Source organism: Coenobita brevimanus, chromosome 68 (genome assembly GCF_032717465.1).
Source record: "Coenobita brevimanus isolate Jiangsu-jjx chromosome 68, ASM3271746v2, whole genome shotgun sequence".
Lineage (NCBI taxonomy): Eukaryota > Metazoa > Arthropoda > Malacostraca > Decapoda > Coenobitidae > Coenobita > Coenobita brevimanus.
The window spans coordinates 8231313-8257117 of NC_137021.1; the positions used below are offsets into that span (position 1 = coordinate 8231313).

At 41.0% G+C, this 25805-nt stretch overlaps 1 protein-coding gene and 1 non-coding gene across 2 annotated transcripts in view; one reads left to right on the forward strand and one right to left on the reverse strand.

Annotated features, from left to right (window-relative positions):
- The window catches only part of LOC145405833 (uncharacterized protein CG43867), a 329511-nt gene that overhangs the window by 42370 nt on the left and 261336 nt on the right, over positions 1–25805 (reverse strand). Inside the window, exons 19-21 of the mRNA XM_080277076.1 lie at positions 23129–23367; positions 17481–17658; positions 11030–11185 (exon numbers count right to left, since the gene is read on the reverse strand). Of these exons, the coding sequence (XP_080133202.1) occupies positions 11030–11185; positions 17481–17658; positions 23129–23367 (573 nt within the window). The remainder of the gene's footprint in view (positions 1–11029; positions 11186–17480; positions 17659–23128; positions 23368–25805) is intronic.
- Positions 3736–3854, forward strand: LOC145405946 (5S ribosomal RNA). Its single transcript, XR_013898482.1, has one exon. It is a non-coding gene; the product is annotated as a 5S ribosomal RNA (ribosomal RNA).

Genomic DNA, 25805 nt, shown 5'->3' on the forward strand with positions numbered 1-25805 from the left:
TGTGGTAATCATAGGGGCATTTGTCTTCTTAGTATAATAGGAAAAGTGTAGGGTAGGATACTTATTGACAGAGTTAGAGAAAGAACAGAGAAATTAGTTGGAGAAGAACAGGGAGGCTTTAGGAAGGGAAGAGGTTGTGTAGATCAGATATTCATTCTTAGATATTTAGTGGAAAAGTTTCTAGAGAAGGGAAAGAAGTTGTATGCGCCTTTCATGGATTTGGAGAAAGCATATGACAGAGTGGATAGACAAAGATTGTGGAAAGTACTAAGAATATATGGAGTAGATGGGAAGTTGTTGAATGCTGTGAAAAGTATGTACAATGGTGCGAAGGCTGCAGTGCGTGTGGATGGTGAACTAAGTGAATTTTTCTCTTTGAAGGTTGGGTTGAAACAGGGATGTGTCATGTCTCTGTGGTTGTTCAATCTGTACATGGATGGGGTAATAAAAGAGGTACAAGGTAGGGTAGTGGATGTTGGAGTGGCCCTGGTGAGAGAGGATAGTGTTTGGAAACTCCCTGTACTGTTGTTTGCAGATGATACTGTGTTGTTGAATGAAGACGAAGGGGAGCTGCAAGGCTTGGTGGATGAGTTTGGGAGAGTGTGTAAGAAACGGAATCTAAAGGTGAATGTAGAGAAGAGTAAAGTGATGGTCTTTGAGAGAGATGAAGTCAGTGAATGTACAGCGAGGTTGGATGGTGAGGAATTGGAAAATGTGAGTACGTTTAAGAACTTGGGTAGTGTGATGAGTAAGGATGGAGGTTTGGAGGGTGAAGTGCTTGAAAGGGTACAGCAAGGAAGAAAGGTTGCTGGTTCTTTGAAAGCAGTGATAAGAAACAGGGAAGTGAGCATGGAAGTGAAAAAGTTACTACATGACAGTATTGTGATACCAACTCTAACGTATGGAAGTGGAGCTTGGACGTTGTTGGAAGGACACAAGTCAAGAGCGAGAGCAGTGGAAATGAGTTATTTAAGAGGAGCCTGTGGAGTCACATGGAGAGAGAGGCTGATGAATGTGGATATAAAGGAGCGTTGTGGTGTGGATGTGATAGGAAGCATTATGAGGAACACACTGAGGTGGTTAGGCCATGTGGAGAGGATGGAGGGTGAGAGACTGACAAAGAGAGTGTATGTGAGTGAGGTGGAGGGGGGAAGAAGGAGGGGGAGGCCGAGGATGAGATGGAGGGATGGGGTGGAGAGGTATATGAGAGAGGGAGGTGTGAGTTGGGAGCAGGGTAGTGAAATGGTGGGGAACAGGGCGACATGGAGGCGATTTGTTTGTGGCCACCCCAAACGGGATTGAGGCATCTGGCAATAGATAGACAGATAGGTAATTTACTCTATTTTATTATAAACTAATAAACACCACCTACAAGGCATTCAATCTTTTCATTAGTGATTGCAGAGATATGCTGGTGGCAGTATGAATATATTTTACATGTTAGTAACACTACATGTATTTTTGTATTGGGGTGTTGTAACCCCCCACCGGACTAAAAACGTTTGAATACCCCCACAAGACTAACGAAGGGTTAAGTGTAGTGGAGAGAGTGGTAGGTGGGGACACTCACCATCCACTCACACGATGTAGTGCTGCTCTCAGGTATCTGCCCTTTCCTCTCCTCCATCCTTCTTACCATCCATCCTCTTCTGTCTTTCTTTCCTTCATTCTTTCCTTGTCCTTCTGCCTATGAGTGACTTTACACTCCCTCTTCTGTCCTTCTTTCCTTCATTCTTTCCTCTTCCTTCAGCCTGTGGGTCACTCAACACAAAGTGACAAGCCAAATGGTTTCCTGTACACCAGGAAACCATTTACTACATTGAGTGGTAACCATATAACCAAATTTTGGCGCCTGGTGGTTTAGTGAGTAATTACGGTGCTCCAATCGGATTAAACCAGTGAAGGTTTATATCTAAGGGGTAGTTGAGGTTCATTGCTCAGGTAATGCCACTCAGAGATGAGTGAGGCTGGTCACGCTCATCTTAAATGTCAGGATCAACTTGCCCAGTCCCAGGCTCCTACGCTACTCATGGGGAATGCAGGATTGGATAATGACTGAATGAATGAATGAATGAGAGAGCAGAATGATGTGCTTGTTGGAGACATGTAAGAAGACATGGATGAGTGAAACTGTGCAAGCAGAGTGGAAAAATACTGTGATTGTACCCCTGTACAAAAATAAAGGTGAGCGAAGTGAGTGCAAGAATTATCGTGACATAAGTTTACTGAGTGTGGCAGGGAAGGTATAAGGAAGAATTATTTGAGAAAAAAAGTGTGACATCAGAAGTCCTAGTGAGTGATGAAGAGGGTGGCTTTAGGAGTGGCAGAGGATGTATGGCTCAAATATTTGCTGTGAGACAGATAGTGGAGAAGGCTTGTGAGAAGGACTATAAGGTGTACATGGATTTCATGGATTTGGAAAAGGCATACAAAAAGGTAGACAGAGAGGGATTGTGGAAGGTTTTGCGCACGTACAGTGTACATGGTAAGCTGCTGGGTGCCATCAAGAGTTTTTATGATGGTAGTGAAGCATGTGTCAGGGTTAATAGGCATCCATGCGAATGGTTCACGATCAGTGTGGGTGTGCGACAAGGTTGTGTGATGTCCCCAAGGTTGTTCAATATATATATATGGATGGGGTGATGAGACAACTAAAAACATGAGTAATGGAGAAAGGGATGGCACTGGTAAGGAATGGTGATGGATGGACTATCTCAAATTTGTTGTACGCTGATGATGCAGTACTACTTGCAAATACCGGACAAGAATCTGGTAGGCTAGTGCAGAGTTTTGCTGATGTCTGTGAGTGTTGTGCCTTAACAGTATATGTAGAAAAGAGTAAAACGATGGTTACTGAGAGAGAAGGTGACTCCCAGTGTGATGTTACAGTGAATGGAGAGAGACTGGAATTGGTGAGAGAGTTCAAATACCTGGGTACAGTGATATAAAACAGAAGAAAGTGTGCAAAAGAAGTGGAAAGTTGAGTGACACAGGAAGAAAAGTAGCTGGTGCAATGAAGGCCTTGATAAGAAACAGAGGCTTGAGTGTTGCATCTGCACAAGGACTTATATGAACAAGTGTTAGTGCCAACTTATAACATATGGATATGAGACTATGGTGTGGCAAGAAAATGAAAAGTCAGGAGTGACAGCAGTGGAGATGGGACTGCTGAAGAATGTATGTGAAGTACACAGAGTGGACAGGATACAAAATACAGTGATTTGTGAAAGATGTGGAGTGAGGAGGTCTGTGGACAACAGAACTGAGGAGTGTACCGAGATGGTATGGTCATGTGGAGAGAAAGGATAACAATAGAGTGGCGAAAAAGGTATATCTGAGCGCATCTGAAGGAGGGAGGAGGCGAGATAGGTCAAGAAGAAGGTGGAGAGATATGGTAGATGAGTGTGTGAAGAAGAGAAGTTTGGAAGTTGGTGCGGCTAGGGGACTGACAAGAGATCGAGCAGGCTGGATGAAGATTGTGAGGAGAAGTGCACGATCAGGGATTTGGCACCCCTTTTTAACGTAACAGCATCCGGACTGACTCTATTGGATAGGTTTGTGTCAGGCTACAGAACATGGTGAACGTTTTTGACTTATCACATACAGCCAGAATTCCGGAGGCTTGATTAATGAGCGATTGGAAGCGTGGCCCACTGGAGTACCAAATTTGGCCATTGCTACTCCTCACCCTGCCCTAGGGTGGGAAAGGAGGTCCGGATGATGATGAATAACAATAATAACAATAATACCACGTTGAGTACACCGCTTCCCGTCCGATCAGCGAAGTTAAGCAACGTTGGGTCTGGTTAGTACTTGGATGGGTGACCGCCTGGGAACACCAGATGCTGTTGGCATCCCTACATGTCAAGTGGGGTTGGTGGAGGATTAGTGCCCCTCCCTGTAAAACAATTAACTCTAAGCCACTGGCCACCCCGTCTGGGATACATGGCGTCTGGCAATGATGTATGATAATAATAATAATAATAATAATTTATCCATTCACTCATCATCTAATCCGGCATTGCCCCATGAGACGCTCAGGAGCTTGGGGTTAGGCAAGCTGGTTGTGACATTAAGATGAGAGTGAGCAGTCTCACTCATCCCTGAGTGGCATAATGTGAGCAATAAACCCTAACCACCCCTTGGATATAAACCTGCATCGGCTCAATCCACTTGGAGTGCCTTAATTGCCCACTAAACCACTAGGCACCATAATTTGGTTATATGGTTACCACCCAACATAGTAAATGGTTTCCTGGTGTACAGGAAACCATTTGGCTTGTCACTCAGTGTAGAGTCACCCATAAACAGAGGGAAAAGGGGAGAATGAAGGAAAGAAAAACAGAAGAGGAAGGATGGAGAGAAGGAAGAAAGGAAAGGGCAGGCACCCGAGAGCAGCACGACACTAAGTGAGCGGATGGGAGCACTGCCACCAACCAATAATAATAATAATAATAATAATAATAATAATAATTAGAAGAAGAAGAAGAAGAAAGAAGAAAAGTTCAATTATTCGGAATCTATGGGACCGGGCCGATGCCGGGTAACTAGATTTGCTGAATAATCGAAAAACCTACCCACTCAGTACCTTATATGTATTGGTGAACACTGTCATCACTGCTTATAGTTTACAAATGTGTTAGAGAGAGTGTTGTTTACTGTATGATACTGTACAGGATAATACTGTAATCAGTACAGTATGCCCACAGTGTACTGTATGTGCCCATGAGAAGATGTAACACACCATGCTCTGCTTCACGCCACAGTGAAACCCGACAGGGGTCCGGGTTATTTCAGCTGTAAGTCATTCAGGTTGTGATCTAATCTAACCTAACCTAACTTCAGCAACGTCAACTTGATGAAGTCTGGCTACTTAGGCTGTACTGTATACAATTTAGGCCGCATGTTGTTTAGGCCGTTTGGACATTACGGCCTAAATGATTTACAGTTGAAATTACCAGGACTGCCAAACAGCCACAAATGACCTCATCTCTGGCACCATGTTCACCAATTTCATTTTGTCTTCCACTGACATCACTTTCCTCTGACGCTTAGGCTCCCTAGCAGCGAATGCACCCTGAGCAGCATGTTTAGGACCCATTTTTCACAGGGATAAAGAATGGAGTTCATTAACGGAACCACAGTAACAAGCAGAACACATGCAGATGCTCAACCTGTGAGATGAACTAAGAGAGATTGAGCATGGTGGCATGTTAGAAATTCCGATTTGACAGTCATATACAGAATCGGCACTTTCAATTGGAAGATATCATAACTTTTATAACCATACAGGTTCACACACAACTATATGACATCTAGTCAAAAATCTGTATTTAAATTAACTACAGTACTTATGAAAGAGAGAGAGAGATTGTCCAGGTGCTTGAGGGTGCGAAAGTGGATGTATGTGGAATAACTGAAACAAAATGGAGAGGAGAAAGTGTGAGAGAATGGGAGTATGGATGGGGTATATGTGCAGGAGTAGGTGAGAATGAGAGGGCAAAGGAAGGAGTATGTATAGTTGTGAGTAAACGATGGAAGAAGAGCATAAGACAGTATAGATCAGTTGGGTCAAGGATTGTGTAGGTAAAGTTGAAAGTTGGAATACAAATGTGGGCGATTGTGTGTGTGTGTATGCGCCAACGCAAGATCGTGCTAAAAGAGTGAGAGAAGAGTTCTGGACAAATGTAGAAGTGTGCATGGAAAAGTTTGGAAGGAATGAGAGAGTGTTTTTGATCGGTGATCTCTATCTATCTATCTATTGCCCGACACCTCAATCCCATTTGGGGTGGCCACAAACAAATCGCCTCCAAGTCGCCCTGTCCCCCGCCATTTCACTGCCCTGCTCCCAACTCACACCCTCCTCTCTCATATACCTCTCCACCCCATCCCTCCATCTCATCCTCGGCCTCCCCCTCCCTCTTCCCCCCTCCACCTCACTCACATACACTCTCTTCGTCAGTCTTTCACCCTCCATCCTCTCCACATGGCCAAACCACCTCAGTGTGTTCCTCATAATGCTTCGTATCACATCCACATAACACTACAACGCTCCTTTATATCCTCATTCGTCATTCGTGATATGAATGGTAAAGTTGGGAATGTGAAGGTGGATGGAATAGTTGGAGAGTGAGGTGTGCCTGCTGAGACAGATGAGAATGGGAGTGCATTAATGGACATTTGTGCTGGGAGGGGGTTGGTGATAGCCAATACCCTCTTCAGGCATAAAATGATCCACAGGTATACATAGCGAGTGATGAGAAGGGTGGGTGGTGAACAGAATGAAAGAAAGGCAATGATTGATTATGCGTGTGTGGATGAAAGGATGCGAAGATGTGTAATGGATGCAAGAGCTTATAGAGGTTGGGAGAGTGGACTTTCTGACCACTACTTGGTGGTGGCCAGAATTAGGATTCAAGTAAGATAGGGGAATAGAAGAAGGGAAAGACGAGAGGAAGGAGTAGTTGCAAGGAGAGTGGAAAGGTTACAAAAGGATGAGAAAAAGGCAGAGTATAAGAGAGAAGTGGAGGAACGATTGGGCAAATATGAATTGGAGCAGATGGGAGACGTGGAAGGTGTGTGTAGGATATTTACAGAAGAAATATGTGCAGCATGTGATGTGGTGTGTGGAAGGAAGAGAAGACGGAGGGGGGTGCAAAGAACAGCGTGGTGGACTGAAGAGGTGAGACAGACTGTGGCACAAAAGAAGAAAGCATACAATGAATGGATGAGAAATAAGGGCATGGAAGAAGTTGAGAGGTGGAACAGAGAGTTATATGTAGAAAGAAAGAGAGAGATGAAAAGATTAGTAAGAGAGAGTAAGAAGAGAGTGGATGAGGAATTTGGAAGGAATTTGAGTGTAAAGTGGAGGGACTGTAAGAAAATGTTCTGGAAAGAGGTGAAAAGAGTAAGACAGGGTGGAAGTGAAGTTAGCAGGGGAGTGAAAGATAAAAATGGTAGATTACTAGTGGAGAAGGGAGAAAAAGTGAGCAGATGGAGAGAACACTTTAAGGAATTGCTAAACATAGAGGATGGAAGTAATGCGAGTATAAGTGGCTGGGGAATGGCTGGGAGAAGGAGGGAGGTGAGAAGACCGGAAGAAATCAGTAAGATAGAAGTTGTGGAAGCAATGAAGAAAGTTAAATCGGGGAAAGCCCCAGGAATTGATGGAGTGTGTGGTGAAATGCTGAAGCATGGGGGAGAGATAGTAGTAGAATGGATGTGGAAGATGTGCAGATCGGCCTGAGAGGAAGGTAGAGTCCCGGAGGATTGGAAGTCAGGTATAATTATTCCCTGATACAAAGGAAAAGGGGAAAAAGAAGTGTGTGGTAATCATAGGGGCATTTGTCTTCTTAGTATAATAGGAAAAGTGTAGGGTAGGATACTTATTGACAGAGTTAGAGAAAGAACAGAGAAATTAGTTGGAGAAGAACAGGGAGGCTTTAGGAAGGGAAGAGGTTGTGTAGATCAGATATTCATTCTTAGATCTTTAGTGGAAAAGTTTCTAGAGAAGGGAAAGAAGTTGTATGCGCCTTTCATGGATTTGGAGAAAGCATATGACAGAGTGGATAGACAAGGATTGTGGAAAGTGTTAAGAATATATGGAGTAGATGGGAAGTTGTTGAATGCTGTGAAGAGTACGTACAATGGTGCGAAGGCTGCAGTGCGTGTGGATGGTGAACTAAGTGAATTTTTCTCTTTGAAAGTTGGGTTGAAACAGGGATGTGTCATGTCTCCATGGTTGTTCAATCTGTACATGGATGGGGTAATAAAAGAGGTACAAGGTAGGGTAGTGGATGTTGGAGTGGCCCTGGTGAGAGAGGATAGTGTTTGGAAACTCCCTGTACTGTTGTTTCAGATGATACTGTGTTGTTGGGTGAAGACAAAGGGGAGCTGCAAGGCTTGGTGGATGAGTTTGGGAGAGTGTGTAAGAAACGGAATCTAAAGGTGAACGTAGGGAAGAGTAAAGTGATGGTCTTTGAGAGAGGTGAAGTCAGTGAATGTACAGCGAGGTTAGATGGTGAGGAATTGGAAAATGTGAGTATGTTTAAGTACTTGGGTAGTGTGATGAGTAAGGATGGAGGTTGGAGGGTGAAGTGCTTGAAAGGGTACAGCAGGGAAGAAAGGTTGCTGGTTCTTTGAAAGCAGTGATAAGAAACAGGGAAGTGAGCATAGAAGTGAAAAAGTTACTACATGACAGTATTGTGATACCAACTTTAACGTATGGAAGTGAAGCTTGGATGTTGTTGGAAGGACACAAGTCAAGAGTGAGAGCAGTGGAAATGAGCTATTTAAGAGGAGCCTGTGGAGTCACATGGAGAGACAGGCTGATGAATGAGGATATAAAGGAGCATTGTGGTGTGGATGTGGATGTGATAGGAAGCGTTATGAGGAACACACTGATGTGGTTTGGCCATGTGGAGAAGATGGAGGGTGAAAGACTGATGAAGAGAGTGTATGTGAGTAAGGTGGAGGGGGGACGAGGGAGGGGGAGGCCAAGGATGAGATGGAGGGATGGGGTGGAGATGTATATGAGAGAGGGGGGGGTGAGCTGGGAGCAGGGCAGTGAAATGGCGGAGGACAGGGCGACTTGGAGGCGATTTGTTTGTGGCCACCCCAAACGGGATTGAGGAGTCTGGCAATAGATAGATAGACAGACAGGCTTATGAAAAACAAAATCAGGATTCAGGGCGGAAATTTCCTAAAGTTAGTGGAAATGCTTTGTCTCTAGTTTGACAAATCGCCATGACAGAATTTTGTTTTGTATAAATGTTGATTTACAATGCAAATACATCAACTTGTACTATAAATCAATCTGAAAATATAGAGATTAGTGAACATATACAAGTGTAATTATACAGTAATCCTACACGTCACAGGTAACACCTCCTGGATTGCCGATATGATTTGGAATATCTGCTGAACAATCAAAGACTTTCATAAATGGAAGTATTTCTCAAAACTGCTGATATATCGGATCTACCAAATAATCAGCTGCTGAATAACTGGACTTTTACTGTAATAATATGGTCTTCTGTTTCTCAAAAATTGCCAGTTCTATCTAAGGAATTTGCTAGCTCTCGACACTCATTTACACTTTCACAATTACAAGAATTGTGACATCATTCATACACAATGGAGTTCATAAAAAGAAAAAAAGAAATGACAGCAATTAAATCCTCAGTGGTACTTATGAAATTCTACCAACTGTCTAATAACAAAATCTCTCCCTCATTCTGGATAAGTGTGACAGACAAACCTCTACCAAACTTAAAAGATTTTACTGCAAAATTTTTGTTGTTGTATTTTTCATTCTAGTTTCTTTACATTACCTATGGCCTGCCTCACACCCAGCTTCCTGAATTTCTTTCACTCACTCTTTAACCAATGCAGCTTAACATTCTCCATAACCCCCATAAACAAATAAATTATGTGATGTAGCTCTTACTTTGCTTATGCTAACTCTACATGATTTTCATAACCTTAGCAATGTACAGCCTTTTCAAACTGCAGGGGGTTAGATGTAGCTTACACTACCCATGCAATGAAAGATGTCACCCTTAAGCTACATAAAATCATCTACTAGTACCAAAACGACAGAGAAAATACATCTTTGGACTAAGAGGGTCGTTAGTGCTGCATCAACTTCCACACTATCCATCCATCATCCAGTCCTACATTGCCCCATGAGGAGCATAGGAGCCCGGGGAAAGGCAGTTGGTCCCAACATTTAAGATGAGAGTGACCAGTCTCACTCATCCCTGAGTGGCATTACATGAGCAGTCAACCCCAACTACCCCTTCTATATAAAACTTCACCGGCTCAATCCAACTGGAGCACAATAATTGCCCACTGAACCACCAGGTGCCAAAATTTGGTTATATGGTTACCACCCAGCATAGTAAATGGTTTCCTGGTGTACAGAAAACCATTTGCCTTGTCATTTAGTGTTGAGTCACCCACAGGCAGAAGGAAGAGGAAAGAATGAAAGAAAGTAGAGAGAAAAGGAAATGTAAAGTCACCCGTAGGCAGAAGGACAAGGAAAGAATGAAGGAAAGACAGAAGAGGATGGATGGAAAGAAGGATGGAGGAGAGGAAAGGGCAGACACCCGACAGCGGCACTACATCAAGTGAGTGGATGGTAAGCACCCCCACCTACCACAAAATCATGCCAATATATGTATTCAACTTTCTACTATACCAGTTAATCAAAAGACTTTATCTGTGTGACCCATTTAGAGTCAGTAACTATGGAGCTGACTTTGTTCACATCAAAACATGGGTCACATGCACTCGAAGTTCCACTGTCTTTCATTCGTCTCAAAATCTTCATCAGTAGTTAATGTGTGACTCTGAATCAAGTGCTGACTGTGGCAGTTTGTACATTAAAACACCAAGTGCCTCTGTTCTGCACCTGGTACTTTTTTATACAATATTCAGTGTAATTTTCTATGCCTGCATGTAAAAGCCAATGCTTATTTTACAGCCTTAGTCTTCAGATAATTTCTGAGCATCTCACATCCTGTTTTCATGGACTGTCTCATGTTCTCCTTCATACCATTTTCTTAGTCTAAATAATTGTTCCTTGACCTCTTCATGTGTCTGAACTATCCTATGCATGATCTTTCCATTATTTTCCATGCCCAGCTTACTTTTCAACTTCAACTGGGTAGCCAATCCTTGCAATTCACATTACACATTATTCTAAAGATCCCCCCTTCATTATATCCATACAGTACCTCAACTCATCTACCCTCTTGACTGTCCATATTCCTCAGATCCTCAGTTCCTCCCACTCCTTGTCACAATCCTTTGCCTATAAAATCATTCAATGAGCATCATCCACTATCCTACAAAATAAGTTATAATTATTCAACATGTACCATCCACTGACCAGAATACCGTGCCAATGTATGGCCTGGCCTTCACTACAGGTGGAGGATATCTTCTATCAAACGAACAAACTAACCAGAAATGAAAGACAGCAACCATGAAGTTCATAATATGGCTACAATATAATAAGACCAACCTTTGCATTACGGTTTAAACAGTGTTCCAGGTCTTTTTCTATAGGGTCATCTGAAAAGAGCGCAAAGCCAGACTGCTGTACATCACGACATCCAATTTCATGATTCAATGAAGTCAAGAATTCCTCGATGGTGGTTGATCCATCAAAACCAATCACCTGGCAGAGATAAAACAGAGATGATAATCATAATTAAAAGTTATATTAACATATATAACAGTTATTAAAAGCAATATTAAATGTTCTGAATGTAACTTCAAATATGACCTCTTCAGTTAAACGGCAACCTCTCTCTTTCATTTTGGCAATCACCACCCAATAACAGCTGGATATGAAATGACCTCTCACAGTCTGAAGGAGGTGGGATATTAAATTACCTTCAATGACCTTTTCAGTATGGTGATTACCAACTCCATTAACCCCTTCAGTATGATGATGTTTTTACTACCTTCATTATCCCCTTCAGTATGGCAATATCTTTACTACCTACATTAACCTCTTCAGTATGATGATGCCTTTACTACCTCCAATTACCGTTCACTACAATGATGTCTTGACCATGTTACTGTTACTACTCCAACATAATTTTACACAGCTAAGAAGACCTCTTGGACTTAAGAGTTAACTCCTGCAACCTAAGGTTTCTTCTATGCTGGGAAAAAAAAAAAAAAAAAAAAGTAGGCATAACAAATACAGTACTGTATATCCTTGAGATGAAGAGGCTAATGGTGAAAAGTGCTAACTATATTCATTAGTAAAACACAAACGGTGAGTTCTTCATCAGTATACAAAATTTAACTGATGTACTGTATGAAATATATTAACATACATGAAATGAACATTAATCTGACAACAACCTTATAAAAATAGATCCTTAAGCCCTGCTTGGTGATTTCAATTTCCAATGCAGCAATTTTCTCAAAACAATTCTGAGTGAATTTGTGAGTTATCAAATTCTCTGAAAGAACATTATTTATGAATGGAATATCATTTACTTCCAATACTATATCAATGCTGCTAATGCATATGCCTACAGAATGCTCAAGAAAAACTGCTAATTCACAGGACAATCATCTTTATACAGAGTATTTTTGGTTAAGTTATATTGTTTTGTTAGGTTAGACAATTTAGGTTATGTAAGGCTAGGTTATGAATATGTAAGGTTAGGCTAGTAATAATAAATTTTGGTAGATCTGAGTAGGTTTAAGAAAGTCTGCCATCAAGCTTGAGAAATAAAAAATTGATTTGGAATGAACACTGATAAAAAGAACAGGGAAAATAAAAGCAGCAGTATACAATCATTTACCATCCTACAAATGATTAGAAAAATATAGAAAACACCCAGGGAGAAAAGGAAATGAACTGGAGAGGTATTTCTGCTGCTTAAACTAACGTGAGGAAGTCTGTGACCTTGAGTGAGCGGCGGTGTTACATGGTGAGTTCTCCACCCATTGTGCGTTGTCTCCTGGGTGCTGTGCACGTGCGAGGGAATTTAGGGGAACACCTGACAACAGCTAAGCTGTGGTGAGTTGTCCTGAAAATACTACTATACTGTACAGTACTATGTGCACCCTAACCTAACCTAACCCAACCCAACCGAACCTAACTCAACTCATGACCTAACCCAACCCTGCCTAACCTAACCTAACCCAACCCAAATCTCAGCAAAAAATCAGAAAGGGACATCTGACTACAATAGTTTATCAATTTCCATACATGTGCATGACATCCAGGAGACAACTCACCATAGGGGACAACACACAATATTACTGACATTACTGGGTTTGGTTGTAAACAAAAGCTGGTCAAACCAAAATCAACTAGAACCCTGTAACTTCCTGCAGAGAGTTACTAGTCTCCACCTACTGTTTCTTACAATGACCTTGACCCCATTGGCGAGATTTGGAATTTTTCTATCAGCAATGGCCTATGCCAGGACACATAACCTGGACCATTCAGATTCCATGTGCAGGTCATATTGATATCTCCAGCAGACACCACCAATATCTCATTCTCAACATAATACTGATATGGCATTCTAACATGCCCTTCCATTGCATGTAAAAGATTTGGATTTTTTTTTTTTCTATCAGCAATGGCCCATGCCAGGACACATTACCCAGGCCCTTCAGATTCCTCGTGCAGTCCCCAGTTCTCCTGGAATCATAGCGAGACTCTGAGGCAGGAATAATACCAGCAAAAACAATAGTCTCCACCAATGTAATAGATGGAGACTAACTATATGCTACTTCTGTGCTTTTAAAATTATATGAGTATTTTAAGGTATAAGGGCGCTCACCATCCACTCACTTGATGTGGCGCTGCTCTTGGGTGCCTGCCCTTCCTCTCTTCCTTCCTTCCTCTTTCTTTCATTCTCTCCTCTTCCTTCCGTTTACGTGTGACTCTACATTGAGTGACAAGCCAAATAGTTTCCTGTACACCAGGAAGCCATTTACAATGCTGGATGGAATCCATACAACCAAATTATGGTGCCTGGTGGTTTAGTGGGTAAGGTGCTCCAACTGGATAGAGCCTGTGCAGGTTTATATCCATGGGGTGGTTGGGATTTACTGCTCACATAATGCCACTCAGGGATGAGTGAGGCTGGTTACTTTCATCTTAAATGTCGAGAGCAACTTGCCTAGCCCCGCACTCCTACACTCCTCACGGGGCAACACCTGATATGATGATGAATGACTGAATGAGTATTTTATCTGCAATAATATTACAGCAATATGTTACCTGTCCATTAAGCACAAAAATGAGCAATACAACTTGTATAACTGAATATTATCATGTATTTGACCCTGGATATTGCTGTTCATGGCTTCGGAGTGCGGGGAATGCTTCGTGAAATTCACTTTCTACTCGAGTCGTGATGGCACAGCCAAGGAAAAACAAACTTTGATGGCTAAAAGGTTCTAGCCAATGAAAGCAGCTCACTAGCTCACTCGTGTGATAATGTCATGGGCTGATGTGCTGGACATATGCATGCATGAGGTGTGAATGAGTGCATATATTTGTGAGTTGTGGGCTCACTTCAGTTCAGGCACGTGATAACCGTATTTTGAGCTGCAGAAATACGCTATAATGACAAGAGTACAGATTTTAATTTTGCAGTGATAATGAAGTATGCTATAACCAAGAGAAGACTATAATGGCAAATTCTTAGCCCATTTTCTATGATACTGACAAACGGTCTTCAATGCTGCATACCACTGTACTAACCAGACCATACAAAACAAAAATAATAAGACCTCCGTGTTCATGTAGGACTTACTGTAATGAACTGGAAGGGTGGCCTTCAATCCATGTGCTCGTGACTGCAGGTGTCCCGTTGAATATTCTCTCACCCCCTCAAAACACCTGGTGGTCTACAGAGTTACAGTGCTCCAAGCAATGTGGCTCATGAGAGTCTACTTCTATGAGGAGGCTCCTTTTTTTTCTTTCCCCATACTGCTCACAACTGTCCACTCTCATCTTCAAGCCTAGAATAAGTAGTCTTACTCCTCCATCCATCCATCCATCATCCAATCCTATGTTGCCCCATGAGGAGTGTAGGAACCCAGGGCTAGGCAAGTTGGTCCTGACATTTAAAATGAGAATGACCAGTCTCACGCATCCCTGAGTGGCATTACGCAAGCAATAAACCCCAACCATCACTTGGATATAAACCTATGCAGGCTCAAGTCAATTGGAGTGCCTTAATTTGGTTATATGGTTACCACTTAACATAGTAAATGGTTTCCTGGTGTGCAAAAACCCATCTGGCTTGTTGTTCAGTTAAGAGTCACCTGTAGGCAGAAGGAAGAGGAAAAAATGAAGGAAAGAAAGACAGAAGAGGTAGTGTAAAGTCATCTGTAGGCAGAAGGAAGAGAAAAGAATGAAGGAAAGAAAGACAGAAGTGGAAGGAAGAGAGGAAAGGACAGACACCCAAAGCAGCACTACATCGAGTAAGTGGATGGTGAGTGCCTCAACCTGCCACCCTTACTCCTGATGGGGCAATACTGGATTGGATGATGGATAAACAGAACAGATTTCACTTAACCCCTTAACCGCGGCACGTCACTTTTGAGACGCTCGGGAGCAAGTGTGAGTGTGTTTATGAATAATAAATGACAGCTCCGCCTCAGAATACCATCGGGAAACGAGCGTGGGTGGAAAGCTCGTATGCGTTCGTAATTTATGTTGCTTTCAGTGTTTTTTCTTTTTTTGGGGGAATATGGATTCCAAACTACTTGAATTCATAGAACAGTGTTTGTAGTTATAATATCAGGAAGTGGTAACCATATTACAGGGTATCGGGAAGTGTAAAGTGGACACTCCGTTACCCAACTTCAGAAGTCTCCACAAGTCCTACGGTAGTTGACGAAGGCTCAACAAACATCCCAGGAGAAAGCTGATGGTATGTGCCATATGCTTATCTAATTACAGTAAGCCCCCTCGTTTGGCGAATTTCAACTTGGCGAAACTCACTTTTGGCGGTAGGGTGGCCACGGACCACCGAATGCGCGCTTGGCGATTTGAATTCAAACTTGGCGGTCCCTTGGCGGCCGCACGTTGAACAATATCAAGAAAAATTGAAAATGTCAAAGCAGGCAAAAATAACAAAGTTTTTCTTAGAGAATCTGGACAGACAACGCAATATCCAAGACGTCATTGCCACCATTCCCGTAGACGATGATAACTGTGAAATCATTGATAACCCCCCCCCCCACTCGATGTGCCACAAGAACAGCCCCAAAAGCAGCCACAAGAACAGCCACAACCTCCCCAGCCATCCCAACCTCCCCAACCTCCCCAGCCAAGCTTCGCTGCCCTCTTTAAGCTGGATGCTGACTTTTCTGGCTTCGATGAAGTGGATGATCAAGCGAGACAAATGGTTGCTAAGGGGGTTATGGGGGAGGAGGGGGAGAGTGATGAGGGAAGTGGTGGTAGCAACTAAGCTGCCCCCACTGCCACTCCGACGTCCCCAGCCAAGCAAGCCTATCTTCACTCTATTTATGGTTAGTTACAACCTTTATATCATGTCTTATTAGCTTTATTTATTGTTTATTGGTCTGTTTTCTACATGTGTATTAATATGTGAAGGCAAAAAGATTTTATTTCAGCTCGAAAGATGGTGTTTTAGGGGTCAAAAGGGGGACTTTGGCAATGACCAAAGACTGATTGAGGCACTTTATAGGCAATTTATCCCTTTAACCGCGGGTGCCATTCCAGAATGACGTTGCAAAAACTGGACCAAACCACGGGTGTCATTCTCGAATGTTTGTGAATATTTTGAATACCCCGCGTTTTTTCCGTGCGCTAATTGTTTCAAGGGAGAGTAGCTATTAAGTTCTTTCACTCCAGCCGACCCCCACCTCCCTCTTCCCCCCCCTGGGGCCCCCACCTCCCACCCCCTGGGCCCCCCACCCCACCCCTGACCAAGCACGCATCAGTATCTGTCCAGCTGTGTGAGTGACAACACATGCTGATGTGGCAGTGAAGTGCAGGCAATTACAGTGCCTTTTACCTGTCTCAGTGAACACAGAGTGGGTGTTTATCGTATGTGCAGTGTTCATATATGTTTACAGTATTATTATCAGAATGTGATTGGCATTTGGTAATGGTGTGTGAGCGAAAAATAGTGATTACAACACCGCTGATGTGGCAGTGAAGTGCGGGCAATTACAGTGCCTTTTACCTGCCTCAGTGAACACAGAGTGGGTGTTTATCGTATGTGCAGTGTTCATATATGTTTATAGTATTATTATGAGAATGAGGTTGGCATTTGGTAATGGTGTGTGAGCGAAAAATAGTGATTACAACATCGCTGATGTAGCAGTGAAGTGCGGGTAATTACAGTGCCTTTTACCTGCCTCAGTGAACACAGAGTGGGTGTTTATCGTATGTGCAGTGTTCATATATGTTTATAGTATTATTATCAGAATGAGGTTGGCATTTGGTAATGGTGTATGAGCGAAGGTAATGGTGTGTGAGCGAAAAATAGTGATTTTACACCCCTCACTTCTAACGGCACTGCCCGTCCTGTGAAAGTCAACAAAGTCATGAAACCTACATCAATGGAAAGCTGAAGGTTAGTACTTTCTAATGGTATCTTATTTTTTTCTCTAGCTTTATTCTGTGCAGAGTTATTAAGGTTTAAAGGTTTGTTTACATTTGGCTGAAACCCCTGCGGGAGAGGACAGTCAGACCAAAACAATACCCGCGGTTAAAGGGTTATATGGTAAAAAGAACTCGCGTTTGGCAAAATTCGAATTTGGCGGTAGTTTCGCCAGACTAATTGGATCGCCAATCGCGGGGGCTTACTGTATAATATTCTAGGACTAATAACTGATTTTTGGCAAATATTTTTAAAAAGTCAGTAGGAGAGCAATTATCCTCCCGACATCCCCGTGGTTAAGGGGTTAAAGTTTATCTATTACAACAATAAAAACTCTATTGAGATTACCTGGTAAGTTTCGTTGATGAAGTGGACGGGTATAGCGTGGGGAAGGGAATGATGGTAGGGATTCTTCAGTAATATAGACAACACTTCCATGCGTGAGGGCTTGGCTTCTCGACCCCCATGCTCTAAGGTTCTTTCAAGGGCACGTTGGCAGTAAGCTGCATACTTTCCAACTTCACTCCTGAGTTAGAAAATATTTCAGGTTATGAGTATTTAAAACCCATTCTACTGTTTCTGTTATCTAATCATATATTCTTTAAGTTGAATTTAAGAATAAAGTATAAGAATCTTCAACTATCTATCTATCTATCTATTGCTTGATGCCTCAATCCCATAAGGGGTGGCCACAAACAAACTGTCTCCATGTCGCCCTGTCCAATGCCACTTCACTGCCTTGCTCCCGGCTCACACCTCTTTCTCTCATATCTCTCTCCACTCCATTCCACCATATCATCCTTGGCCTCCCCCTCCTTCACCCCCCTCTACCTCACTCGAACTCTCCTCGTTAGGCTCTTGCTCTCCATCTTCTCCACATGGCCAAACCACCTCAATGTATTCCTCCTAAGGCTATCACATCCACATCTACACCACAGTGTTCCTTCACTTCCTCATTTGTCAGTCTGTCTCACCATGTAACTCTACATGCTTCTCTCAAATAATTCATTTCTTACAGCACCTTAATAAGCTACACATAAATTTTCATTTTGGACACTAAAACTTTCATAACTTATGACATACTCCCTTTACACTCCACATTCAGTGATAAATCACATGGTATCTACAAAAATTACTTTCTATACAATTTTTCAAGATAAATATAACTTTACAATGTGTGTACATATTTGGATATACCTCTAGTACAGTAATACTATTATTGAAATGACTGAAATGGAAGAGGTATGTCAGCTTGATTACACCAATTCTATGAACTTGTCAAGCTTTTAGTAAAAAAAAAAAAAAATACCAATTCTACGAACTTGTCAAGCTTTTAGTAAAAATAAAAAAAAAAAAAAAAAAAAAAAAGAGTATTTATATATCAATACTCTTTTTAATTAAAACATCATAACTGCAACAAATTTAGGTTAGCTTAAAACTGATAGCTTATGAAAAGTAACTATATTATAGACATGCTACCTAATTAAACTTGATGTGTTCAGTTCCTGTTCATATATTTTTCAATAAATTTGCGTCTGACCTTTGTGTTCACTATATCAGGTACAGTAGCAATGTTTCATGTGATGTACTGAAAAAATACATTACAGTATTTTAATCTGGCATTTCGTATGCTGGCTGACATTTAGCATATTGATTTATGATCATTGCTACAGATGAAATTAATTATTCAAATGATGCCATGCACCCATAAAAAGGAACCACTATAATGAGGTGTGTGAAAAATGTTTCCAATATACATTGCTGGTTTTATCATATTAACAATCATAGATTTACATAGTAATGTATTAGAAGAACACAAGGCAAAGTGGGCACACGTAGAAGAAGAACAGAAAGAAGTGGTCAGCTTAAGAGAGATCATCCAGGAAGAAAGGGAAATGAACAAGAAAGAAATGGAAGAAAATGTAGTGAAAATACTGAAGAAAAAAGAGAAAATAGTGAGAGAAACTGTAGAAAGGAACAGATGTGTGGTAGTATTTGGAAACAGGGAAGAGGAAGAAAAGGTTAGGTTCGCAAGACTCGAGAAAGACACGAACATGGTGAGAGGAATATTAGGCAAGATTGACCCCGAAGGAGACAAGTGGGTAAAAGAAATTGAGGAAGTAAGGAGGATAAGGCCTTATAAGAAAGGGGAAACAAGACCAATGAGAGTCAAGTTTACATCAGAAAGTGTAATAAATGAGATACTTAAAGTGACCTGGAAATTAAGCAAAGAGGCAGGGATGGAAAATATTATAATAAGAAAAAATCTGAATGAAGAAGAAAGAGAAGTTTTAAAATCATTAAAGGAAGAAGTAAAGGAAAAAAATGATAAGAGGACAGAGGAAGAACGTAATACTTTTTTTTGGAGAGTATTGGATATGAAAGTAAGGAAATGGTATTTAAGGAAATAGCAGTGAAGGAAACTAGGGGGGATGGTTGTGAAAGATCAGAAGTTGAGGAAGTGGTACGGACAGAGAGTAGGAGAGAAGAGGGTATTAATAATGTCAAAAATAATTTGAAGGTGATATATACTAATGTTGATGGTTTCATATCGACAAGGATCGAAATTAATGATTTCTTGAGAGAACATGAACCTGATGTCATGTGCTTTGTAGAGACCAAATTAAGAGAAGATATTGATGTTCATTTGGGAGATGGTAAATACAAACTGTGGAGAAAAGACAGAAAAGAAAAAAAGGGAGGAGGAGTGATGATAGCAGTGAAGAACAACATAAATGTAGATACTGTGGAAATGGGAGAAGGCAGGGCTGAAGTGATATATATGAAATTAGAAACTGGAGAGAATGTTAAGAGAGATATGGCGGTAGTGTATGTTCCCCCAAAGACGAGAGCATGGAAGGATGACGAATACCATGAGATGTTGTTAGATATGGCTAGCTACTTGCAAAAAATAATTGAGAAAAGCAATAATATAATTTTGGTGGGTGACTTTAATTGTAAAGAGGTGAACTGGGAGGAATGGTACTCGGGAGGCGGCGAGGATTCGTGGGGTACTATGTTATTAAATATAATAATGAATAATGTGATGACACAGTGGGTTAAAGAAGAGACACGGTTTCGAGGTGAGGACACACCAGCAAGGTTAGATTTACTGTTCACCAAAGAACCCGATGTAATAGAATCATTGGAATATCTCTGTCCTTTGGGAAAAAGTGATCACGTGGTCACTGAGTTCCAGATGTTAATAGGAAACGTCGAGCCAAGAGACGAGCTTCATAGACAGGGAAGATACAACTTTGGGAAAGCAAATTTTACAGGATTGAGAAACTTTTTTGAAAATGCGGATTGGAGAAAATTCAGAGAAACAAGAGAGATACAGAGGAAGTGGGATATCTTTCTAGACCTCTATAATTTGGGAGTGGAAAAATTTGTACCAAGAGTAAGAGGGAAAGAAAACAGGAAAAAGGAGTGGTTTAATAGAAGGTGTATGATAGCCAAAAAAGAGAGAGATAAGGCGTGGAACAATTGGAGAAAAAGAGGTAACGACAGAACAAAGGAAGAATATAAAAGAACAAGAAACGAATACACAAGAATATGTAGGGAAGAAGAAAGGAATTTTGAAAAAGGTATAACTGACAAATGCAAGGATGAACCCAAACTGTTTTATAGATTTGTTAATGGCAAACTGAAACAAAAGGAAGGAATCACCAAGCTGAAAGTAGATGGAGAGGTCTTTAAGGATGCGGCAATGCAAGCAGAAATAATGAACAAACGTTTCCAGTCAGTTTTCACTAAAGAATATGAGCTTGTGGAAGGGGAGGGAGTGATTAGAAATGTTCCGGTGATGAAAGATATAAAAGTGGAGGTGCAGGAAGTGTATAAATTACTGGAAACTCAAGATGTAAGGAAAGCCCCAGGACCTGATGGAATTTCTAATTGGGTACTGAAGGAATGCAGAGAACAACTGGCGGATAAAAATTCACAGCTTAATTGTATGCTCACTGGAAGAGGGGAAAGTGCCAAAAGAATGGAAGAGGGCAAATGTGGTACCAATTTACAAGGGAGGAAACAGGGAAGAACCCCTGAATTATAGACCAGTGTCTCTAACCAGCATGGTCGCAAAATTGTGTGAGAGAATCCTGAAAGACAGATGGATAAAATATCTGGAAGAGATGAATATTTTGGCTGAATGTCAGTTTGGATTCAGAAGTGGAAGGTCATGTGTTTCAAACTTGTTGAGCTTTTACTCAAGAGCGATTGATGTGGTACAGGAGAGAGATGGTTGGGTGGATTGTGTGTACTTAGACTTAGAGAAGGCCTTTGACAAGGTACCTCATAAGAGACTAATGTGGAAACTAAAATATATAGGAGGACTAAAGGGGAAACTTCTGGAATGGATGAGAGACTTTTTGAGAGACAGACAAATGAGGACAGTAATAAAGGAAAAGATGTCTGGATGGAGGGAAGTAACAAGTGGAGTCCCTCAAGGCTCAGTGTTGGCGCCAGTAATGTTAAAGGCCTTTGACAAGGTACCTCATAAGAGACTAATGTGGAAACTAGAATATATAGGAGGACTAAAGGGGAAACTTCTGGAATGGATGAGAGACTTTTTGAGAGACAGACAAATGAGGACAGTAATAAAGGAAAAGATGTCTGGATGGAGGGAAGTAACAAGTGGAGTCCCTCAAGGCTCAGTGTTGGCGCCAGTAATGTTCCTGATTTACGTAAATGATATGGTAGATGGAGTGAACAGTTATGCGAGTCTGTTTGCTGATGATGTAAAGATCTTGAGGAAGATAGAAGTTGAGGAGGATTGTAAAATACTGCAGGAGGATTTGGATAGGATACACAATTGGAGCCGGACGTGGGAAATGAAATTTAATGTAAAGAAATGTAAAATATTGGAAATGGGTAAAAGTACCAGGAGACCATCACTGAATTATTTTTTGGGTAATGAATTAATCACAAAAAGGAGAGAAGAGAAAGATTTGGGAGTGCTGGTCCAAGATAGTTTGTCACCAGAAAAGCACATTAACAAGATAGTTGGAGAGACTTATAAGCTCTTGACTAACATAAGAGTAGCATTTCATTATATGGATGAGGAAATGATGAAAAAATTGATAGTGGCCATGATCTGCCCCAGGTTAGAATATGCAGCGGTAGTGTGGTCCCCACACAAAAAGAAAGATATAAACAAGATTGAGAGAATACAAAGAACAGCAACCAAGATGGTCCCCAGTCTGACAGACCTGTCATACAGAGAGAGGCTGGAAAAACTGGATTTGCCTTCATTAGAGGAAAGGAGAAAGAGGGGAGACATGATTGCGGTGTTCAGGACCATGGAGGAAGTAGATAAAATTGACAAAGAAGATCTGTTTGTATGGGATAAGAGAGCAACAAGAGGACATGGAATGAAATTGAAAAAGTCAAGCTGCTTGAAGGATATCAAGAAATATAGCTTTCCTTACAGAAGTATAGACTTATGGAATAGCCTGGACAAAGAGATCGTCCAGTCTAAAAACTTAAACGAGTTTAAAGTTAAATTCGACTTATTGAGAAACAGCGACGGAAACCCACGAGCATAGTACATTCCGTGTATCTCACAATTAGGTATATTCTTAAATATTTGGAACGACTTAGACAAAGAGGTGGTGCATGAGAAAAACATTCATGTGTGTGTTTTTTTTTTTTTTTTTTTTTTTTTTTTTTTGTGACCGACTCTGGGCATAGGCTTCACAGCCTGCTTTCAAGGCCCAGTAGTCCTCCTACGTACCGCACACCTCTACATGTCACCACTTCGGCGCTAACACCCACCGTCCATACTGAATACATGCTAGGGCTGTCTCATACAGGACTGGTGTATTGGTATTAGCGGGGGTATTTTTACGACATGTGTGTAAAGGTAGACTTGATAAATGTGGATATGGAGACAGGACAACACGAGCATTGCTCAATTCCTGTATACTACAAATAGGTAAATACAAATAGGTAAATACATCCATCCTACATCAGCCACAACAAAAAATCTTACATACTTTGTGTCTGCATTCCTTTCAAGGTGTAACTTAAGGTACCACAAGAGCTTGTTATTCTTCGGTACAAAAAGTGACACTGCTAATGCCAGGAACTGCCAGCCCTGGATGAAGGTGTATGAAGGGGGGTTGATCTTGGGATCTGCAGGGAGTGGCTGACCACTGCCTAGAGTTGGTGAGGCCTTCTGTGCACCCGAGGAATCACACAGAAAGAGCGACTGAGTAGCACATAGCAACAGGTTCTGTTAAGAAAGATAAAACAACACTCAGTGAGGAGGATGTGAAAATATGAAAAATGAGGTGCACAAAACTTCAAGTGTCCAGTATTATTAAATGTTATAATCATAAGGAAATAACAAATTTTAAGGGCAAACTACAACAAAAGGACCCCCTAATTCATGTGAAGTCCTGCCTCACACCCATAAACTTTGCAATGAAATATAGCTTTCCTTACCAGCTGCATTTTTTAAATGAATGATCATTCATGGAAAAAGAAACACAGGAGGAACACAATATCCTAAGAGTCAATACCTGTAACAGTAGAGTAACAAAACTGCTGAAATAATATTCAACAGTTCATTCTAACAATGCCATAAGAAAATGATGAGGATATCATTTTAGTTAAGTATACATATCTAATGCTGCAATAAGACAACAAAGAGCTGGGAAAACATGAAATAAAAGTAATTGTAATACAGTAATACCAATAAGACAACTATCTGGGATACAATTAAATTTCTAGAATTCTGCACATCATGCAAAAAATACAAAATTTAATTAACACTCAAACAAGAAACCAAAATGTAGATTTAAGGACCCTAACATAGCTTCTTTTCCATGAGACACCTACTTCATTCTTTGAAAAGGTACATCCAGCAATAACCCTCTACCTGTATTGTATTTCACTGCTGAAAGTACTTTCTACCATACAGCATAGTTATCAACACACATGAAAGGGTAAAAGAATTCTGCCATGTAGCATGCAGGAGACACTGCCTTTTACTTTCATAGCTTACAGTATTATCACAAATGACATAATTAGCACTGCCTTTTGTTAAACTGGCAACTATGCTGGCACAAATATATAATGTATGCTATCCACATCTGTCCATGTCTGTGGTCTCTGGGAAGTACTCCAAGAGCCACTGCAGAAAGCAACACACTAGATGACAAACATAAAATCAATATACCTGTTGACGAATATTAAATTATATGTATACCTATTAAAAATATGATAAACACTACACACACACACACACACACACACACACACACACACATGCACAAATTAAACATGTTCAAGCTTTTATCTGATTTATTACTTTCACTTGTTTGTCCTGGGAGACAATAACCAGCATGAACTTTACAGTACACAAGTATATTTCTTAACTTCCACATTCTTTTTCTTTGCCATTTCATTTTTTCAGTGTCAATTTACCTTTAAGCCCCAGGCAAATTCTCAATTTTTAATCACCTTTATCTAGCTTTTTCCCTTAATGGAGAGAGTACTGTAAAAAACTAAAATCATAGTAAAAAATTACATGCTTATGTTTGGAAATGGCATCAAGGACACTGTTGCTCTTGTCATCTTTTGGGTATGTAGGAACTCCAATTATTTTATGGTGGGGGGTGAGGGGAGGTTAAGCAACATCAGAGACCACACGCCCTCTAAGACCAAGTAGAAGTGATGCAGGTCACTCTTCGGGTTTAATGGCCCAACTAACACTTAGTGGGATGGCAGGAGAGCAGCAGTAGTGTGAAACACTAGCTTTACGAAATAGGTCAAGACCACAGCCTTGTCACTGAATCAGCTTGTTGGATAAATGATTTTTTTTTTTTTTTTTTTTTTCAGTCTTACAAGAGCTGCCTACCATGCACCAACTATTCTGCTGCAGTCTTACAAGAGCTGCCTACCATGCACCAACTATTCTGCTGCAGTTATCATTTTCTCTTTACATAAAAAATTCTGTTTTTTACATTTAAGCCTGCTTTGCTTAAAAAAAAAAAATGGGAATAAAGATAAATAAGTCAAATGTTTCATATTTATCATACAACTATTGTGCATTACTGTTACAGAGGATGCCTTCCCACTGAGGCACCAATATAAAAGGCCTGGTTCTACAAATGTCATTCATCTGTCCTACCCCCTGATTGGGTGATGGTGAATTGCAGAAGGGCAAGTTTAGTTGGCTATCCACTGGGTTCACAGCCAGATGAGCATGGGATAACAAACACATACAAATACATATTCTGCACTTAGTGAATTTAGGAGTAGGACTAACTGGCTGAAATATGTACTGTGATTATGAAATTTATTCAGCTATGTGAAGCTTTCACCACCTGTTCTGATTTTATACCAGCTAACCTATGTCACAAACTAATGAAAATCATACGCTGCAGAAAAAGTGTTTTGCTAGCACTTCTTCAGAGAAAAGGTAAACTGTATATGACCAATGTAACAATCTTTAAACTGTAATGATGCAAGTGTGTTCCACGTACTACCAAATACTTTTTGATGCATTTTAGAATAAAAAGACTAGATTACAGTAAAAGTCCTCTCAATCGGCATCTGATCTTATGGTATTTCCAGTTTTTCGGTGCTTTTCATAAACAGTCCCATTATGAAACTTCTCCGCTCTTCCAGCACATATGCTGAGCTGATAGGCACCTGCAACGGGAT